The sequence below is a fragment of the Lethenteron reissneri genome, chromosome 34 (assembly GCF_015708825.2).
Source record: "Lethenteron reissneri isolate LAM-NWPU_2019-01 chromosome 34, ASM1570882v1, whole genome shotgun sequence".
NCBI lineage: Eukaryota > Metazoa > Chordata > Hyperoartia > Petromyzontiformes > Petromyzontidae > Lethenteron > Lethenteron reissneri.
The window spans coordinates 13,481,110-13,502,483 of NC_083812.1; the positions used below are offsets into that span (position 1 = coordinate 13,481,110).

At 56.7% G+C, this 21,374-nt stretch overlaps 1 protein-coding gene across 3 annotated transcripts in view; it reads right to left on the reverse strand.

Moving 5' to 3' along the window:
* Nucleotides 1–21,374, reverse strand: part of LOC133350688 (zinc finger MIZ domain-containing protein 1-like) — a 197,479-nt gene that overhangs the window by 52,213 nt on the left and 123,892 nt on the right. For all 3 annotated transcript variants that reach the window (XM_061565321.1, XM_061565320.1, XM_061565318.1), the window contains exons 3-5: nucleotides 20,446–20,553; nucleotides 14,030–14,143; nucleotides 10,223–10,328 (exon numbers count right to left, since the gene is read on the reverse strand). In XM_061565321.1, coding sequence (XP_061421305.1) covers nucleotides 10,223–10,328; nucleotides 14,030–14,143; nucleotides 20,446–20,505 — 280 coding nt within the window. In that variant the 5' untranslated portion in view covers nucleotides 20,506–20,553. The remainder of the gene's footprint in view (nucleotides 1–10,222; nucleotides 10,329–14,029; nucleotides 14,144–20,445; nucleotides 20,554–21,374) is intronic.

Below are 21,374 nucleotides of genomic sequence, written 5' to 3' on the forward strand. Positions count from 1 at the left end.
TGCTGCCAGTGCTGCCAGTGCTGCCAGTGCTGCCAGTGCTGCCAGTGCTGCCAGTGCTGCCAGTGCTGCCAGTGCTGCCAGTGCTGCCAGTGCTGCCAGTGCTGCCAGTGCTGCCAGTGCTGCCAGTGCTGCCAGTGCTGCCAGTGCTGCCCTCGGCCACGATGCCTTGAGGCGCTCTCTCTCTCTCCAGCCCCCCGCTGCCCCCCCCCTCCCTTCCCCTGTTGGTAAACTCCGCTGCCCTCCCCATCGCTGCTCTCCCCCATCGCTGCCCCCCCCATCGCTGCCCCCCCCCATCGCTCCTCCCCACCGTGGCCGCTCTCTCCTCTCGTCCCACCTCCCTCTCGTGACCCTTGACCTGTATCGCCGCTCGGCCCTCCCGTGTGCCGGAGTGCGCAGTGACAAGCGCCGTGCATTTGGTCTCTCGCTCACAACACAACCACAAGTCGCACGCTCATGAACACTTTACCACGAAGATCACCGCCACCACCACCCCTCCCCCCTGTAAAGCCTTCTAACAAGACTGTTGTGGGGGGGGGGGGCAAGTGTTGTTCACGTGCAAGCACCCGAGTGGGCTGATGTGGCCAACAAGGCAAACTCAATATTCGCCACTGGTATTGACCGTGAGCGAGAATCGAAATCTGATGGCCGGTTCCGTAGCAGGCACACACAGAGCAGTCCCACTCACTGTACAGGGAAACAAAGACAAAGATCCCCCGTATAGCCTTAACAGACTGCTGGGGCAAGTGCTGTTAGCGAGTACCTATGAAGGCCAGGCATGGCCCACGAGGGGGTGGGTGGCCAGCACCACGCCCGGCCGCCTTTGTCTCCCCAGTGGCGATGTTTTTACACACCGCATCAGGTACTCATTTGAGGCTGAGTGGACCTATGGGAAGCCCAGAAACGAGTTCAGATAATCGTCACCGGTGTTGGCCGTGAGCGGGAATGGAACTGGGTGGCCAGGTTCGTAGCGCAGCGCGCTAACCACTACACTACCGCTCCCCACCTATGAAGGCACGCACACACACACACACACAACACACTACACCACACACACCACACACACTACACACCACACATACCACGACACAAACTACACACACTACACCACACAACACACCACACACACTACACAACGGACCACACACACACTACACACACAACAAACCACACACACTACACACCACACACATCACTACACACTACACACCACACATAACACTACACACATCACAACACACATACACACACTACACACACTACACACACATACACACCACACACATAACACTACACACACAACACACCACACACATAACACTACACACACAACAGACCGCACACTACACACACCACGCACGTTCACAGTGCAACACCAAAAAGTTTCCACGCAGAGGTTCGTCTCTCTACTCCCGAGGCACGAGGGGGGTGGTGACGGGCGGCTTCAGCTGAGACGTCATCCCGTGAGCACCGGGCGACTCGAGCCAACACTCTCGAATCGAGTTCAAGCCAGACTGGTGGCAGCTGGCACACGGCCCGAGACCCCGACTCCTTCTCTCGCTCTCTCGCCCTCTGTCAGCCCAGGCAACCATCAACTTGATCAACTTGATCAACATTCAACAGTCGACGTTCCATGCTCGACACTCAAGAAGAAAACTCTGTTGACTCAACTTTCAATGGTCAACGCTCACAACGCAGTCTTCGCTATTCAACCATTAACGTCAACAACTCTATCTATTCAACATGCAGTGCTCAACTCAAACCTCTGTACCCAACATGCAACCATCAACACGCAACACTATCGACTGTAATCGTTCAATACTCAACCAATAAATGCTCAACCATCGGCAACTCTCTTGACTCACCCCGATTCACCGCTCAACATTCCACTCTGCCCCCACCGATCTGCTCCGACTCAACTTTGAGCACCCACTCAGCCACCAAACCACCAACAGTGAGCACCCGATTTACAACAGTCGGTCAACAACACTGAATGTTGCTGCTGCTGCTCTGGCTTCGTACTCTTAGTTCTTTCGGTAAAGTCACTTGATGCAGCTAATCTGGCTGTGACGGTCCCACCTGATGACGGAGACTTGTGTTGCCTCCGAAACGTCGTGATTTTATTGTTTTATTTTTATTAATTTTTATTCCATTTTTTACCTACGTGACTTTACCGAAAGAAATAAGAGTATGAATCCCTGCAGTCACGAAAGCTTCAAAACTGGCACTCTGTCTGCTATATCGCTGCCTGGAGACCCGCTCGATGTTTTGCCAAAACGACTGACTGCTTGCGGCCGCCGGTGCGACAGCTGCAATTGCCGCAGCTGCCCAGGAGAGGGCGGACGAAGCAAACGCCGCGGTGGGCACGACGAGCGGTCGACGCGTGGGGTCTCCGTGCGGGACAATGGCATTGCGTGTGTGTCACTCTGTGTGTGTGTCAGTGTGTGTGTCACTGCGTGTGTGTCACTGTGTGTGTGTATGTGTGTGTCACTGCATGTGTCACTGTGTGTGTCATTGTGTGTGTGTCATTGTGTGTGTGTCATTGTGTGTGTGTCATTGTGTGTCTGTGTGTGTCTCTGTGTGTCACTGTGTGTGTGTCATTGTGTGTCTGTGTGTGTCTCACTCTGTGTGTCTCTTCTGTGTGTGTGTCACTGTGTGTGTGTGTGTGTCACTCTGTGTGTCTCTCTCTGTGTGTGTGTCACTCTCTGTGTCACTCTCTGTGTCACTCTCTGTGTGTGTGTCACTGTGTGTCTCTCTGTGTGTGTCACTCTCTGTGTCACTCTGTGTGTGTCACTGTGTGTGTGTCACTCTCTGTGTGTCACTCTGTGTGTGTGTGGGGGGGGAGGATTGCGGGGAGCGGTAGTGTAGTAGCGGTTAGCGCGCCGTGCTAAGAACCTGGCCACCCGAGTTCGATTCCCGCTCACGGCCAACACCGGTAACAATTATCTGTACCGGTCCTGAGCCTCCTCTAGGTCGACTCAGCCTCAAATCAGTACCTGGTTCGGTGTGTAAACATCGTCATTGGAGAGGCAAAGGTGGGTGAGCGGGCGTGGTTCTGGCGAACCCACCACTTGTGTGAAGGATGTAATAGGTGCTCGCTAACAGCACTTGACCCCAACAGTCTGTTAAGGCTATAAGGAGACCTTTATCATCGTCTCGGTGTTCATGTGCGAATGTCTGCGTAGTCTACGTGTGTATGTGTGTGCATGTGTGTGTGCGTGTTCACACGTGCGTGTCACCATGGATGCACGTGCACGCGTGCGCGTGCGTGCGCACAAGGGAGACAACGAGAGTGGATTCGGTGGGAGAGTGAATGGAGTGGGAGTGTGAATGGGGGGAGGGTTAGGAGCTGCCTAGGGGAGGAGGGAGGGAGGGAGGTAGGGGGTGGAGCTGGGATGAAGAGAGAGGGGTCGTGGTGGTTAGAGGGGCGATGGTGGTGGTGGAGTGGTGAGAGAGGCGATGGTGGAGTGGTTAGAGGGGCGATGGTGGTGGTGGTGGAGTGGTTGGAGGGGCGATGGTGGTGGTGGAGAGGTGGTGGAGAGGGGGTGGAGAGGGGAGGGAAAAGAGAAGGGGTGAGTGCAATGGGAGAGGGAGAGAGAAGAGCGAGGGGAATGGGCGATTGGAGAGTGGAGGGAGAGGTTCGGTGAGAGAGTGAGGAATGAGAATAGGGAGAGAGCAGAGCGAGAGAGCGTGGAGGAGGAGGAGGAGGGGGGGAGCGAGAGAGAGAGGGAGCAGGGAGAATATGGAGGGGAGTTCCAGGAGGAGACGGCGGGAGCTATAATTCACTGTCCTCGCGAGGCGGGGGCGCCTCTCACTCAGACAGATCACTGCGCCACGTCCCGGCAGCTTCACCGCCACCCGCCAGAGGGACTCCAACTGGTCCTGGGGCAGCACCTCCTCATCCGAGTCGGAGTCGTCCCTCCGTGTCGCTCATCTCCCTCCGAGCAATTCGTGCGCGTTGTGCGCGCGTGTTCATTAGTGCACAGAGAGTGGCACCTCCACACCAACTTACTCACCCCCCCCTGTTTCCCCCCCACTCCGTCTCCTTCCCCGCCCGTCTCCCTCCCCCCCCCCGTCCCCCTCCCACCCCCCCCCGTCCCCCTCCCACCCCCCGTCTCCCTCCCTCCCCCCCGTCCCCCTCCCTCCCCCCCGTCCCCCTCCCACCCCCCCGTCCCCCTCCCACCCCCCGTCTTCCTCCCTCCCCTTCCGTCTCCCCCCCCGTCTCCCTCCCCCCCGTCTCCCTCCCTCCCCCCCCCGTCTCCCACTACCCCCCCGTCTCCCTCCCTCCCCCCGTCTCCCACTCCCCCCCTCGTCTCCCACTCCCCCCCCCCCCGTCTCCCTCCCTCCCCTTCCGTCTCCCTCCCCCGTCTCCCACTCCCCCGTCTCCCTCCCTCCCCCCCCGTCCCCCTCCCACCCCCCCGTCCCCCTCCCACCCCCCGTCTCCCTCCCTCCCCCCCGTCCCCCTCCCACCCCCCCGTCCCCCTCCCACCCCCCGTCTTCCTCCCTCCCCTTCCGTCTCCCCCCCCGTCTCCCTCCCCCCGTCTCCCTCCCTCCCCCCCCGTCTCCCACTAACCCCCCGTCTCCCTCCCTCCCCCGTCTCCCACTCCCCCGTCTCCCTCCCTCCCCCCCGTCTCCCACTACCCCCCCGTCTCCCTCCCCCGTCTCCCACTCCCCCCCCCCCCGTCTCCCACTCCCCCCCCGTCTTCCTCCCTCCCCCCCCCCGTCTCCCACTCCCCCGTCTCCCTCCCTCCCCCCCCGTCTCCCACTACCCCCCCGTCTCCCACTCCCCCCCCCCCCCCGTCTCCCTCCCTCCCCCCCGTCTCCCTTCCCCCCGTCTCCCACTCCCCCGTCTCCCTCCCTCCCCCCATCTCCCTCCCTCCATTCCCGTCTCCCTCCCACCCATCTCCCTCCCTCCATTCCCGTCTCCCTCCCCCCATCTCCCTCCCTCCATTCCCGTCTCCCTCCCCCATCTCCCTCCCTCCATTCCCGTCTCCCACTCTCCCGCCTCCCTCCCCCACTCCCGCTGCTGACACCGCGTGTGAGCCCCACGCAGCTCGATATGCAGGAGCCACTTACTCACCCCCGGCGTGCGTGGGGAGGCTTGCGAGTGAGTTGGGTGAGTTGGGTGAGTTGGGGGTGAGTGGGGTGAGTTGGGGGTGAGTTGGGGGTGAGTGGGGTGAGTAGGGTGAGTTGTGGGTGAGTTGGGTGAGTTGGGGTGTGGGGTGAGTTGGGTGAGTTTGGTGTGTAGGGGGAGCGGTGGTGCAGCGATTGGCGCGCCGCGCCGACGAACCCGGCGGCCCGAGTTCGATTCCCGCTCACGGCCAACATCAGTGGCGATTATCTTGCACCGGTCATGGGCCTCCCCAAGGTCGACACGGACTCAACTGAGTAGCTGGTGCAGTGTGTTATCATCATCGACGCCGAGGGGGACAAAGGCGGCCGGGTGTGGTGCTGGCTACCCACCCCGTCGTGTGCGGTTCAGACCTTCATAGGTGCTGGCGAACAGCACTCGCCCCAACAGCCTGCGTAAGCTACCCGGGGGATCTTTGTCTTGTCCTTGTACATACAGAAAGAATACACGTGTGTGTGTGTGCATACACGTGTGTGTGTGTGCATACACGTGTGTGTGTGTGTGCATACACGTGTGTGTGTGTGTGCATACACGTGTGTGTGTGTGTGCATACACGTGTGTGTGTGTGCATACACGTGTGTGTGTTATGCTATGCGTACGCATTGCACACATGAGCACCCACCACCAGCACACACACGGAGAGGGGTGGTGTGTGCGTGTGCGTGCAATGTTGGTTGGGGGAGATGCTGTTCTGTGCTCTGCCCCCTCCATACCCGCTCAGTACCACCCCCACCCTGCACCCCCCCCCCATCTCCCTCCCCCCCTTCCCTCCTACTCCGCTACCTCCCCCCATCCCAGCCTCATCTCTGCTCCCTCACACTCCTCACTCGCCTTCTCTTCCCCCTCCCTCCTTCACATTCCATCCTCGACTCGCGTCACAGCGGAGCAGTAACGGAGGAGAGGGTTAATTGGGTAATGGACACCGCACGCGCACGCGCGCACGAGCACGCGCACGGGGGAGCACGCGCACCGCTCGCGCGCACACCGGCTTCGATTGCCAATACGGCGGTCGCGAAATGGGTAATCAATGCTGGGCGCTCTTGAATGATCGACAACGCCATCGTCGCTATCATCATCATCGTGATCATTCATCATCATCGTCGTCGTGATCTTTCGCCGAATATTTGGCAGGTCACTGGTAGACCAAACTCGATTAATCGGCAAGGGAGAAATGAAGCCCCGCTTTGATGAATCGTCAACAGCATCCCGGTCAGCTCTAATTACCAACACGGTCACGGCAGTGCTCTAATGGGGCAGCCTCAAATCATCCAGATCGTCGTCGCCACCGTCGCCACCGTCGCCACCGTCCTCATAACTCGTGCCAATTATGACGCCACCCGCGATCCATTTATATTACGGGTCATATTATCCCAAATCGAATATTTGACATTTTAATAAATTGTCATTCTGATCAGTGCGTGTTCACAAAAAAAAAAGACACGTTCAATAGGGAATTGGCCACAGAAGCAGGATCCTCTTGAATGGGAGTCTAGAGACTCGGGAGGCAAGTGGCCATTCATTATCGTTAATTGCACTGCGCCAGATACAGGGGTTTCTCCGCCTCGCCAGCGTTTCCCAGATCTCCCTCGCAAATGAGACGACGGATCTCTGACGCGCGTCCGAACACACGGACGTGCAGAGGGATGAGCGCATTCCCATCCCACGCAAAACATAACTCGTCACACGTACACGCAGACACCACACGCAGCAGCCTGCCTGCGTTCACCCCGCCCACCACATCCCCACAAGCCTCTCATCCATCTCGACTCTACCACTCACTCTCTCGGTCGAGGCGAGAGGGGGTTGCATATTGCTCCCCCCCCCCCCACACAGCCTCCCCCATCCTCCCCCTACTCCTTCTCCACCACCACCACCAGCAGAAGCAGCAGTAGCTGCAGCAGCAGCAGTAGCATCGTTCCACCCCCAGGGTCTCCAGCGTGGACCCGGCCAAGGCAGCGGTGATTATTTTTCCCGACATTTCCAGATAAACCAGAAATGAGGCCATCAAACACGCGGACAGGAGGCTGAGCGGGCGATGCGCGGGGTGGATGCAGCTTGCTCGCTCGCTCGCACCGGCAGGATCGCACGCGAACCCCACCAACCCCACTCATGTCCACCAACCCCACTCATCCCGTCACTATCCACCAATGCCACCCAACGCGAGAGAGCGGCACCTACCCGCGCTGTCTACCACCTACCTACCACGCCGACCTGTCACACCAGCACACACCTGCCTTGTCACCCACCCACGTGGCACGCCACGACCGTGTTTACTCTCTACCATCACACCCATCCACCTACACAACTGCCCAGCTGGACATTCACCCACCCATGAAACGTTCACCCACCCATCAACGCATCAATGCACCGAGCCACCAACACCCACCCCATCTATTACCAACTCACCAACACAACCATCAAACCACACAGCCACAACCTACCCACCCCACACAACGACGCGGCACGCACACCCATCTACCAATTCACCCACCCAACCACACCCAGGTACCCCCCCCCTTCTCTCACCCATCCACCCACCCACCTAACCACTAACCCATCTACTCACCCACGCACCCACCCGCCCACCCACCCACGCATCCATCCACGCACCCACCCGCTCACCCATCCACCCACGCACCCACCCGCCCACCCACACATCCTCCCACGCACCCACCCGCCCACCCACACATCCACCCACACATCCACCCACCCACTCACCCACCCACCCACTCACCCACCCACGCATCCACCCACCCACGCATCCACCCACACATCTACCCACCCGCTCACCCACCCACCCACGCACCCACCCGCCCACCCACCCACGCATCCACCCACCCACGCATCCACCCACCCACCCACGCATCCACCCACCCACGCATCCACCCACCCACGCATCCACCCACGCACCCACCCGCCCACCCATCCACCCACGCACTCACCCGCCCACCCACACATCCTCCCACGCACCCACCCGCCCACCCACACATCCACCCACCCACTCACCCACCCACGCATCCACCCACCCACACATCTACCCACCCGCTCACCCACCCACCCACGCATCCACCCACCCACCCGCTCACCCACCCATGGCTGCCTGCCCCGCACATCTGTCACACTAACGGTGGCGCGATTCTCCCTCGACATTCACTCCTCTATCTCGCTCTCCACTCACTCTCCCTCCTCGCACTCTGCTGCCCGAGCAGGCAAATTACTCTCTCTGCCCCCCTCCCCCCGTCTCCATCTCTCTCTGTATCTCTCTGCGTTGGCTCTCCTGTGTCTGTCTCTGTGTGTATCTCTCTCCCGTGTCTCCCCATCACTCTGCGTGCGAGTCCGTCACTTTCTCTCGGTGTCTCCATCACTCTGTCGCTCCCTGCCTCCGTGCATGTCTTTTAAACGCGTTTCTCGTGCGTGTCTCTCTCCGCCTCCGTGTCTGACGCTTGCACGCTTCACACGTGTGCACGTGTGTGTGTGTGCGTGTGCGTGCGTGCGTGTGCGTGTGCGCGTGTGCATGTGTGCGCGTGTGCGTGTGTGTGTACGTGTGTGTGCGTGTGTGTACGTGTGTGTGTGCGTGTGTGTGCGTGTGTGCGCGTGTGAGCGTGTGTGTACGTGTGTGCGCGTGTGTGTACGTGTGTGCGTGTGTGTGTGCGTGCGTGTGTGCGTGCGTGTGTGCGCGTGTGTGCGCGTGTACGTGTGTGTGCGTGTGTGCGTGTGTGTGCGTGTGTGTGCGTACGTGTGCGTACGTGTGTGTGTGTGCGTGTGTGTGCGTGTGTACGTGAGGGCGGGGGCGCGATGTTGCCCGGCGGCAGCGCCTTCACCACGTGCTCCAGAGGAGGTGTCTGGTTCGAATCCGGCCGGCCACCCTGGTTATCACGACTACTGCGGGTGTAGTAACTATGAAAACAATACAGTGGACTTTAAATGTCCCGTGACGTCACTCGGGCCAAATAAACAAAATGCCACTAAAAATGACTCAACTCAACTGTTTTACCAGGTAAGGGCCCACTGAGCTCTGTGAAACTCTTTCTCAGAAGGGACCTGGCCATCACAAATTACAGCTCAATGACGTTGGCTCATCGCGTGGAAATGCATTGCAGTCAAATACTCTCAACGCGCGTTTCTAAACATAGGAGGGTAAAAACTGGAGGACCCGGAGAGAAAACCATGCAACCACGGGGAGAGAGACATGTACACTCAAAATAGACACGTTTCAGTGGTCAGGATCCAACCCACGACCTCCTGTAGACCAGGTGAGGTAGTTAACATCTCACAACCGTGGCGCCCAATTGGGATTGCGCACAGCAAACGCAGCAGCACCTTCCTTCGTGATAGCCATGAGATATGAAAACAGCGCAAATACCAAAAGTACATTTTTATTTTGTGTACACCTGCGGGTGTAAGCTGGACACCTGTGCATCTGTGTAAGTGCGTCTCTGTGTGTGCACGTCTGCATGCATGTGTTCATGTCGGGCGAGAGAGGAGATGGGCTGATGTGGTACAGGAGGATGTAAAATTGATTCGACTTGCCAACGACTGGTGCCAGTGGTGTCAAGATCGGCCTCTGTGGAGAAGGCTCGTGAAGGACGCTGCTACTGGGCAGTTGGAGGAAGTCGCCCTCCGAAAACAGCGGAGGGCAGAGGAGTGATGCTCACAACAATGAGTGGAGCACCGGGTGGATAAAACGCCGCAAGATGGCACAGTGTTGAGCACAGTAGATGCATCTGCCAGTCATCTCAGTCAGTCAACCCATGGCACCTGGGTCTGTGCCCGTGATCCCACAAGCGAGCCTTCGACACTTCACGTGGCCTCAAAGTGGACCTATCCTAGCACAGGTGCCGTGGTGACGTCACTGTCACTTAGTGGCGAATCGCGGTTGTTGTCTTCTATGTGCGTGTGTACATCTGCGTGTGTGTCTAGCAGCGATGTGTAAAACATCACCACTTGGGAGACAAAGGTGGCAGGGCAGAGCCGGCCCTTCACGGATTCTGCTCGCTAACAGCACTTGCCCCAACAGTCTGTTAAGGCGATACGGGAGGGGGGAGATTTCAGTCTGTGTATCTGTGTGCGTGTGTGTGTGCCCTCGCGTCTTACCTGCGGATTTGGGGGTGAACTTGTCGCGGTGAGCGGCACACACGGCAAGGAGCCGGTAGCCAAGGTCCAGGTCAAAGCCCTGCTGAGCGGCCACACGGCTCACAACCTACGCAGCAACAACAGCCAGAGACAGCCATCACAACAACAGCCAGAGACAGCCATCAACAACGGTGCAGACGACGCCACCACCACCGCAACCGCAGTCACCGCAGTCAACAACGACCACGGCCTACACACGTTGGACAGTTACCCCAAACAACATCACAGTCACCACCGGCAACGTTGACAAAACTTCCGTTTACACCACAACCATTGATACCACCACCACCAACCAACAATATTTACACAACCACCAACAATGACACCACTTCCACCAAACCACCACAACCACCAATTTTAATAAAAGTCAAAGCGATATCTTGGTCCAATGAGCATTGAGGCACTGCTGCTGTTATCTTGTTTAGAGCACAGTGGCAGTGCTGGGGGTGTGAGATTATCCATAAGGTCACTGCTGTTGACTTCCCCACAGAGTGGTACTTGTTTTATCGACACCACAGCAATGATGGGCTGGGGTCAACCAGGAACTCAATTTACAACGTTTCCATCGCCAGCCGCCGGCTCTACAGCTTGGCCACAGAGCCATCAATTAAACAACCACCAACACCACCAATTACACGATGACCACCACCAAAACCACCAATTACACAATGACCACCAACAACAGCACCACCATCATCACCGCCGAGTACACCATGAGCAGCAATTACACCACCAACAATAATTACACTGTCAATTATAGCACCACCACCGCCACCAACATCCAAAAAATAGAAAAGTCAGCACCACCACCGATTAAGCCACAAACAGTAACACGATCGCTTACTCGCAATAACGATCACACACAGCCAATGTCACCATCACTCACAACAGCGACCTCCACGACTACCAACCCCGCCACCAATTCAGACCACACCATCACAAAATGTACTCAAATGAGAGCCGAGTTAACCTAATAGAATCCCAGAGCGGGTAGATGTATGAACCACGCACACGAAAAAATGCCAGACATACATACACACATTCAGCCATCCACACACAGCACCACAACAAAGACAAAGATCCCCATATAGCCTCGAACAGACTGTTGGGGCAAGTGCTGTTAGCGAGCACCTATGAAGGCCGAAACGGTACACGAGGGGGTGGGTGGCCAGCACCACGCCCGACCGCCTTTGTCTCCCTAGTGGCAATCTTTACACACCTCACCAGGTACTCATTTGAGGCTGAGTCGACCTAGGGGAGGCCCAGGACCGGTTCAGATAATCGTCACTGGTGTTGGCCGTGAGCGGGAATCGAACTCGTGTCGCCGGGTTCATAGCGCAGCGCGCTAACCGCTACACTACCGCGCCCACATACATACATACAAAGATCCCCCTTATGACGGTGTTGACACACCGCACCTGGTACTCATTTGAGGCACAGTCGACCCAGGGGAAGCCCACGACCGGTCAGATAATCGTCACTGATATTGGCCGCGAGTGGGAATTGAACCGAGCGCGCTAACTGTTGCGCCACGGCTCCCCACAACAAAGGTTTCCCCGTGGTTATAGCCTCAACGGACTTTTTGGGGCAATTTGCTCGTGAGACTCATGCTCACTCACACAAAGACAAAGATCCCCCGTGTAGCCTGAACAGACTGTTGGGACAAGTGCCGTTAGTGAGCAGCTATGAAGGCCGGCACAGCACACAAAAGGGTGGGTGGTCAGCACCACGCCTGGCCGCATTTGTCTCCCCAGTGGCGATGTTTACACATCGCACCAGGTATTTGAGGCTGAATCGACCTAGGGGAGACCCAAGACCGGTTCAGATCATCTTCACTGCTTTTAACCGCGAACGGGAATCAAACTCGGGCCGCCAGGTTCGTAGCGCAGCGCGCTAACCGCTACACTACCACTCCCCCTTACATACGTGCACATCATCTCTCATCCACACACATACACACAGGCACCCACACATCTACATAAGAAATACACACACATGCATCCCAACACAAATACAAACACAGCCACACACAGCCATTAACATAGTCACCCAGACACATACATACAAACACACAGATATAAACACAAACACGCATGCACACACACACTCCCATACACAATACAAAGACCCCGCATAGCCTTCACAGACTTTTGGGGCAAGTGCTGTTAGCAAGCACTTATGAAGGCCAGCACGGCACACGTGGTGCCCAGCACCACGCCTACACGTACAGGCACACACAGACCCACACAGACACATGCACACACAAATATAAACACAAACACACACAAAGACCCACACACAAATAAAAACACACGTCCACGCACGTACACACACACACACACGCGCGTGCATGGCTCCTCTGGGAGGCCACCGTCTCCCTGCTCCTAATCACATCCAGAGTTGAGCCAGCAGCAGCAGCAGCAGCACCGCTGCACTCAGAATTTAAAACACGTGTCCATGTTTGAGGTTCACATCGCAGCCCCTACCCCCTCCTTCCCCCGGCAGGTCGAGTTACGCCAACGCCACCACCAACGCCACCACCAGCGCCACCACCAGCGCCACCACTAGCACCACCATAGCTAACACCACCAGCATCACCACCACAACTATCATCACCAGTACCATCACAACCATCACTTCCACCACCACAACCATCACCAGTACCACCACGACCATCAACAGAACCACCACAACCATCGCTACCACCACCACCAGCGCCACCACTAGCGCAACCACCCACCACCACCGCAACCAAAACCAGTATCACCACCACAACTAGCAATGACAAAGACAAATATCCCTCGTCTAGCCTTAGAATTTTGGGGAAAGTGCTGCTAGGGAGAACTTGTGAAGGCCGGCATGCTACACGAGGGGGCGTGTGGTCAGGCACCACGCCCGGCCACCTTTGTCTCCCCCAGTTCCGATGTTTACACACTACACCAGGTACTCATTTAAGACTGAGTCGACCTAAGGGAGGCCCAGGACCGTCTCGGATATTCGTCACCGACGTTGGCGATAAGCGGGAATCGAACTCGGATCACCGAGTTCGTGGAGCAGTGCTGTAGCCACTGCACCACCACTCCCCACACTCACACAGATGCATACACATCCACACGTGCAATGTGTGTATTTGTCTGTGTTCAAGTCTGTGTCTGTGCAAGTAAGTGGGTGTGGGTCTTTTGTTGTGTGTGCGTGCAAGTCTGTGCATGTGGGTGTATGTGTGCGTCTGTGGAAAAGATGTCTGCACGTGCACGTCTCTGCACGCGCACATGTCTGCGTGTCTTAGAGCGCGTGAGTATGCGTGCTTGCGAGTGCGCGAGTATGCGTGCCTCTGTGAGCGAGTGTGCGCGAACAGTAGTGTGCACACGTGCATCTGTGTGTATGTGTGTCCCTGTGCGAGTGGGACTGCTTGCTCGTGCAAGCTGGCGTGTATGTGTGCCTGTGCAAAGTGTGTGCATCTGTGACTGTGCCTGCATGAGCTGGTGTGTGCGTGCAAGCGCTTGCGTGCCCGTGCGAGCGGTGTGTCTGTGTGCGTGCACGTGCGAGCGGTGTGAGTGTGAGAGTGTGAGCGGTGTGTCTGTGTGCGTGCACGTGAGAGCGGTGTGAGTGTGAGAGTGTGAGCGGTGTGTCTGTGTGCGTACTCGTGCGAGCGGTGTGAGCGTGAGAGTGTGAGCGGTGTGTGTGTGCGTACCCGTGCAAGCTGTGAGCGTGAGTGTGAGCGGTGTGTCTGTGTGCGTGCCCGTGCGAGCTGTGAGTGTGTGCGCGCACCGTGAGGCAGGCGATGAGGCTCTGTTCGAAGGGGCGCTGGAAGGCGCGGGGATCCCCACACCAGTCGAGCAGCTCCCGCGCGGCCGTCTGGAAACTCCCGGGACTCTGCAGGTGCTGCTCACGGACAAAGACAGAGACAGGGGGCCCCCCGTGTAGCCGTTAACAGACTGCTGGAGCGAGTGCCGTTTAACGAGCGCCTACGATGGGGCGGGTGGCCGGCATTTTGCCCGGGCCGCCTTTGTCTCTCCAGTGCCCATGTTCTTGCATCAACCCAGAGACGGCCTAGGACCGGGTCAGTTATCTGTCATCGATGTTGGTTGCGTAGGGGACATTGCGCTAACCACGGCTGCACAACTGCTCACGGACACACGCACACACACGGACACGCACGCGGACACGAGGCACAAAGACACAGACACACAGAGACCTATCTCAACATTGCTCCAACACACAAACACACAGTGCTCTTCACTCACTCAAACAACTCCGAAACCCCCCTCTCTTGCTCCCTTCGCTGCTCTGCAGAGAAGGGAGCCGACCCCCTCGTAGTCGTGTCCGAGTGTCAATGGGGGTACTTCTCGTCGACCTGGTCCCAATCCAGATGTGTAAAATTCCAGATTCCTCTCAATCGCCGCTGTCAAACACCTCGGCGCTCGCTCTCCTGCTCGCCTCCTGCGGTTGCAAATCGTCGTCGTCGTCATCGCCGCCGTCTTATCTCTCAAGGCCACGCGAAGTCGTCGTCTTGCCTCCAGCTGCGTCGTCTAAAGCGGCGGCGGCGGCGCTAACGATGACAGCGATGAGGTTTTCTCTCGTTGTAATCTCGCGTTGTAATCTTTCGTTGCGATCTCCCATCTTGATCTCGTCAGAGATTTATACCACCCTGGCATGTCGCTCACGGATGACGGGAAACGTCGCCTCCGTTTCCCCAAATATCAGATGAACGGGAAACGATCGGCAGCAGACGCGTGAATGGTTCACCCACGTGGCGGCAACTCCATGAGCTGGCACGTCACGATTCATGGTCACCAATCAATTAAAGATTTTTCAAATCTCCCTATCGCCTCTCGTTCCTGTCGTGTCTCGTTCCTATCGCGTCTCGTTCCGATAATTTCCCGTTCGTACAGCCTTGTTCGCGCCATAAGCACTCCGTATAACGTTTGCGTACGATTTGTACGCATCGCAAAATAATCAATTCTCACGAGCACCGTTCGCCGCTCGTGTCGCGGGCCGAGACCTCCAGTCAACGGCTCGGCGCGTCTCCGCACGCGTCGGTTCACCCGCTCGCGAACCCATGAATCAAGTCCGTGAGCTCTCGAGCAAACAGCGAAACGGCCGGGGCGATTCAACTCAAGTGATCGGTGCTCACTCACTCATTCACTCACTCTCACACTCGCGTGCACACACACACACTCTGTACATGACCGCATTGTAAACAGGGACGAGGTGTTGACTTAGCGGCTTAGGAGCAGGAGGAGGGGGGGGGCAGTGGCCGTGACTCTGGAGTTATTGTGTTGTCAAGAAAAGCCCGAAGACACTCGCCAACAACTCTCCTCCTCATCATCATCATCATCATCACAGGAGCATGTAGGTATGTTGAACTTGTTTGGCACCGTACGTAGCCAGCCATGCTAATCGGAGGTGCATGCTGGTCATCCAGTGATCTAGAGGCAAGGGTTGGCAGATCATATGCAGATTTCTTACATTTTCAGCCGCAGGACCCTCCTACAAAGGAGGCTTGAGACACGGTGAAGCTTTCCTGGATTAACGAACCAAATTGTCCTTATTTATTGACCTCTGCAGCTCAACGCCACGTGGATTTGACCCTTTAGGGTTCCATGAGAGAGGAGAAGTTTCTTCTACAAAAGTGTCACCGTTTAATGCCTCGTAGGCGGGGACAATTTTACCCATCATCCCTCTGGAGGAGTTTCCACAACGAGCAGCACCACTGTGGGCTCCTGTCGTGTCCGACCTGGCCCTGTCATGGCAATGTGTCATTTCCACCAACGGACTGGCTCGGGCCTGTCAATCGAACGAATCTGAGGCGAGCGCCACCGCCCCAGATCCAATCCCCCCCCCCCCCCCCCCCCACCTTGTTCGTTATTTGTTTGAGTAACCGCAGTGTTTTCTTCTCTTAAGTTTTGTTCAAATTGGATCCGTCTCCCCGGCTGTGTGCGAGGTGGTTCGCTCCGTCCGGTGGCGCGCGGCTCGCGGCAACCCGCTGGGCACTGTTTGTTGTTCGTCTCCGCCGGTGGCGGTGTCTCTATAATCGGCGTCTCTCTCTCTCTCCATCCTCCTTGAAATTGGTGGCGGCAGCAGCAGCAGTGTCTCTCCACTCGCAGCAGCAGCAGCAGCAGCGGGCGATTCGCCGGTGAGAGGGGGCGGAATGTAAATCACCGCCGAGTTGCGCCGCCGCTATGCGAACAAGGAGGGCGCCGGCGGTGGCAGTAGGCGCCGCCACGGTGGCTAGGAGATGTTATCTCCCTCGCCTGGTATGCAGGAGGTCGTGGGTTCGATCCCGACCCTGACGCCCGTTGTTTATTTCGAGTTTGCCGTCTCTCTCTCTCTCCCCCTGTGGTCGCGTGGGTTTTCTTCCGGACCATCGGGTGTTTTTCCTCCACATTTAGAATCGACGTCAAGCACGCGTCTAGAGTATTTGGCTGCTGAAATACATTTCCACGTGATAAGCCACTTCTCGTTGGGCCATCATTTGTGGCCAGTTCGCTTCTGAAAAATAACTACTATATAGCTCAGTGAACCTCATCTGGTAAAAGAAAAAAACATGTTTGATAGTTTAGTTTAGGATGGCTGTCAACATGGCTGATGGTCTAGCTAGACCGCTGTGAAACTATCCAGGCTGGCTTGGCTGTCTGGCTGTGTGTGTGTTTGCGCGAGCGAGCGCGTGTGTGCTAGCGTGCGTGCGAGGTTAGCTGGCTATCTGTTAAACAGCCTATTCTGCCTTGTCTGGCTTGCTGCCTTATGAGCATAGCTGGGATGGTTCATCAGGACAGATGTCTGCGAATAGAGTGGGATATTGGGATAGCTCCCTGTCTGCGGGAACACATAAGTTGGCTGTTGAGATAGCTATGCACACAGTCATTGATTGTAAGGGTAACTTCATGTGAAGGTAGCCATATGTGTAGATGTGTCTATAAAGATAATATCGGTGTGGATAGCTGGCAGTGAGGAAAGATTTATGTGAAGAGAGCTATCGGTGTTGGTAGCAGCAGGCTGTCTGTGTGGGGAGCTGGCTGTCTGTGTGGGGAGCTGTCTGTCTGCGGGGATGGCTGTCTGTCTGCGGGGATGGCTGTCTGTCTGCAGGGATGGCTGTCTGTCTGTGTGGGTAGCAGTCTGTCTGCGGGGATGGCTGTCTGTCTGTGTGGGTAGCTGTCTGTCTGCGGGGATGGCTGTCTGTCTGTGTGGGTAGCTGTCTGTCTGCGGGGATGGCTGTCTGTCTGCGGGGATGGCTGTCTGTCTGTGTGGGTAGCTGTCTGTCTGCGGGGATGGCTGTCTGTCTGTCTGCAAGGATGGTTGTCTGTCTGTGTGGGTAGCTGTCTGTCTGTGGGGATGGATGTCTGTCTGCGGGGATGGCTGTCTGTCTGCGGGGATGGCTGTCTGTCTGCGGGGATGGCTGTCTGTCTGTGTGGCTGGAGAGAGAGAGAGCTTGGCTGGAATCTGCCTGTTTGTCTGGAATTGTGAGGAGGAAGGTGGAGGGAGGGAGTCAGCCCCCAAGTGTCAGGTTACACATTGTGCATTCCAGTCTCATCCAACTCCCCAGCCATCCACACACACACACACATCCACACACACACATCCACACACACACATCCAAACACACACATCCACACACACACATCCAACTCCCCAGCCCTCCACACACACACACATCCACACACACACATCCAAACACACACATCCACACACACACACATACACATCCACACACACACATCCACACACACACATCCACACACACACATCCAACTCCCCAGCCCTCCACACACACACATCGACACACACACATCCACACATCAAAACACACACATCCACACACACACATCCAAACACACACATCCAACTTCCCAGCCCTCCACACACACACATCCACACACACACATCCACACACACACACATCCACACACACACACATCCACACACACACACATCCAACTCCCCAGCCCTCCACACACACATCCACACACATCCACACACACACACCCAACCACACACACATCCACACACACACATACACACACACACAAACGCACAGACATACATACACGCGTACACACACACACACTTACACGCAAGCACACGTTTGCAACGGCAGAGTCCATAGAGTTATACAAACAAAGACAAAGATTCCCCTTAAAGCCCTTACCAGATTGTTGTGGCAAGTGCTGTTAGCGAGCACCTATCAAAGCCGGCAAGGCACACGAGGTGGGTGGGTGTGTATTAAGTTTGTGTTTTCTTGCATTTGTGTTACAAGTGCATTTGTGCGCGAGCACGTGCCTGTGGACGCTGTGTGCGTGTTGATTGGCCGGGTAGCTCAGCGGTAGAGCAAGCGGCTCACAGGCGGAAAGGAGTTCAAGTCCCGGTCGGGGTGTTGCGTCGGCCCATCATCCTTCCAGGGTCAATAAAACGAGTACCACTTTTGTGGGCAAGTCAACGGCGGTTCGTCTACGGATTGACTCACCCCCCCCCCCGCCGCCCCCCCCCCTCCATAGGAATGTGGAATTTCCATCACTGGCTCAGACTTTAAGCACGAGATGAGCACCAATGCATGAATGCTCATTTCAGCAGGAAATCACTTTGGCTTTGTGTGTATGTGCTTGTGTACACGTGTGTACGTGTGTACGTGCTTGCGTACACGTGTGTACGTGTGTACGTGCTTGTGTACACGTGTGTAAGTGTGGGCATTTATGTGCGTGCACGTGACAATAATTGTACATAAGCGTGCTTATGGACGCGGGTGTGTGTGTGTGTGTACGTGTATTTGTACTTTTTATGTGGGAGCGGTGACGCAGTGGTTAGAACTACAAACCCAGCCGCCCGTCTTCGATTCCCCGCTCAAGTCCAACATCGGTAACGAACTTCTGAACCGGTCCTGGGTCTCCCCTAGGTTGACTCGGCCTTAAATCAGTTCCTGGTACGGTGAGCAACGATCGGCACCGGAGAGGCAGAGGGGGCCAAGGGCATGGTCCTGGCCACACCACCCGGCCATGTGCCGTGGGCCTTAATAGGCGCTTGCTAACAACATTTGTGCCAACAGTCTGTTAAAGCTACGTTGTCTTTGTGTTTGTCTAAATGTGCCTGCATGCAAATGTGACCGCCCGCGTGTTCGTGTTCGGTCAGACACGGAGGGGACGAGCGGCGGACCCCAATCTCGGACGAGCCGAGCGAAAGTCACCGTGGGGGTGGCTGGCGAAGGGGACATGTCGAACCGACGGAGAGAATCCACACGGGCAGGAAAGTGACGACGATCGTGGACACCACCAGGGCAGAGACCGCGAGTCGGGCCGAGATAGCGGACTTAACAAACCATTCAACTAAACTGTTGTTTATTTGAACCAGGTAAGGGCGTAAGGCCCTAATCAGCTATTAGCTGTTTTTTCAGAAGCCACCTGGCCACAAATGACAGCTCAACGAAGTGGCTCATCATCACGTGGAAATATGTAGCGGCCAAAATCCTCTAAACGCGCGTTGATTCTAAATGTGGAGGAAAAAATCGGAGGACCTGGAGAAAAATTGACATGACCGCGGGGAGAGAGAAAAACTCCAAATATACAGCAGGCTTCAGGACCAGGATCGAACCCACGACCTCCTGTATACCGGGCAAAGTAGTTAACATCTCACCACTGCGACGAGATGAGAAGCGGTGACCCAGTGGACGTGGCGATGATGGGCCAGGCCAGGGGAAGTGAGACCGCGCAAGAGCGGAATAACGCCAGGAAGAAGAATTGTGTACGTGTGTGTTTATGTCCGCGCGTGTGCGTGCATGTACACAAGTTATTTTGTGCGAGAACGTGTGCGCGCGCATGTCTAGGAGGCTGATCGTGAAGGACGCTACTTGGGCAGATTTGGAGGCAGTCGCCCCTCCTGCAACAACGGAGGGCAGAGGAGCGACTCTCACATCCACGAGCGGCGTGCTGGGCGGCTAACACAGCGGGGAGCACAGTTGGCGCATCTGCCAGTCGTCTCAGTCAGTCGACCCATAAAACACAGCGTGACCTCCTGCCAGCAGCGAGCCTTTGACACTTCGCGTGACAGCCTCAAAGTGCACCTGGCCTGGCACAAGCGCTGTGGTGACGTCACCATCACTAACTGGCGAATGGCAGCCGTTGTTGTTGGTGACGTGGTGACGGTGTGCGACCGTGGGCCTGCGTGACTGCACATGTGCGCGCGTGTGACTGTGTTACCTGTTTGATACACTGCAGCCGGTCGTTGGTCTGCTGAATGTGCCTGTCCATGGAGGTCATGGTGTTCCGGTGTACCGCTCACACCACCACCACCACCATCGCAACCGCCTGCAACAGCAACAGCGGCAAACAGCAGCGCATGCGTCAGCACAACCGGCAGAACAACCACCACACAACAAGACGATCACACGCGGACGCACACACGCGCAGCCAGGGTAGGTGTTCACATTACAGCCATCAATGGCACTCAGAAAACACAACTCCCTCCCCCTCTCCCACTCACTCCCTCCCTCTCCCTAAAACCCATCCAAAGGAGAATGCCCTGCAGAAGGAAAAAAAACATTATGAATCCCAGATTCCCTGAGCGAGGAGGAGGGGGAGGAGGGGTCTGGGTGGTGGGGGGGGGGTGCGATGTGCACAGAGAGAGAGAGGGAATGGAGGCTGGGGTGAGGAGGGGGGGCAGTTATTCTGCAGGGGTGATGATGGGGGAGTGAGGGGGAGGAGGACGAGGAGGAGGAGGAGGGATGCTCTCTCTCTCTCATGCTCGGAGATCGGCGCAAAGGAAGATTTTGGCTCCGGGCGATGGTTCGAGCGCAACGGGCTGCGACGTGTGCGTGCGAGTTTTGTGAGCAATGGCTGCTCGCACGTTCACACACGCGCGCACACACGCACGCACACACACACACACGCACACACACGCACACACACGCACACACACGCGCACACACGCGCGCACACACACGCACACACACACTACTTAGACTCCCCAACGTACAGGCGCACACACCTGGACTCACATGCTCCCTCAAACCCCTGACTCACACCTTCTGCTCATACGCACCGACTCACACACAGATACGTACACACACTTAAGCGTACATACTTACAATCACATGCAGACTCGCACACACAGACGTACACACCTATAC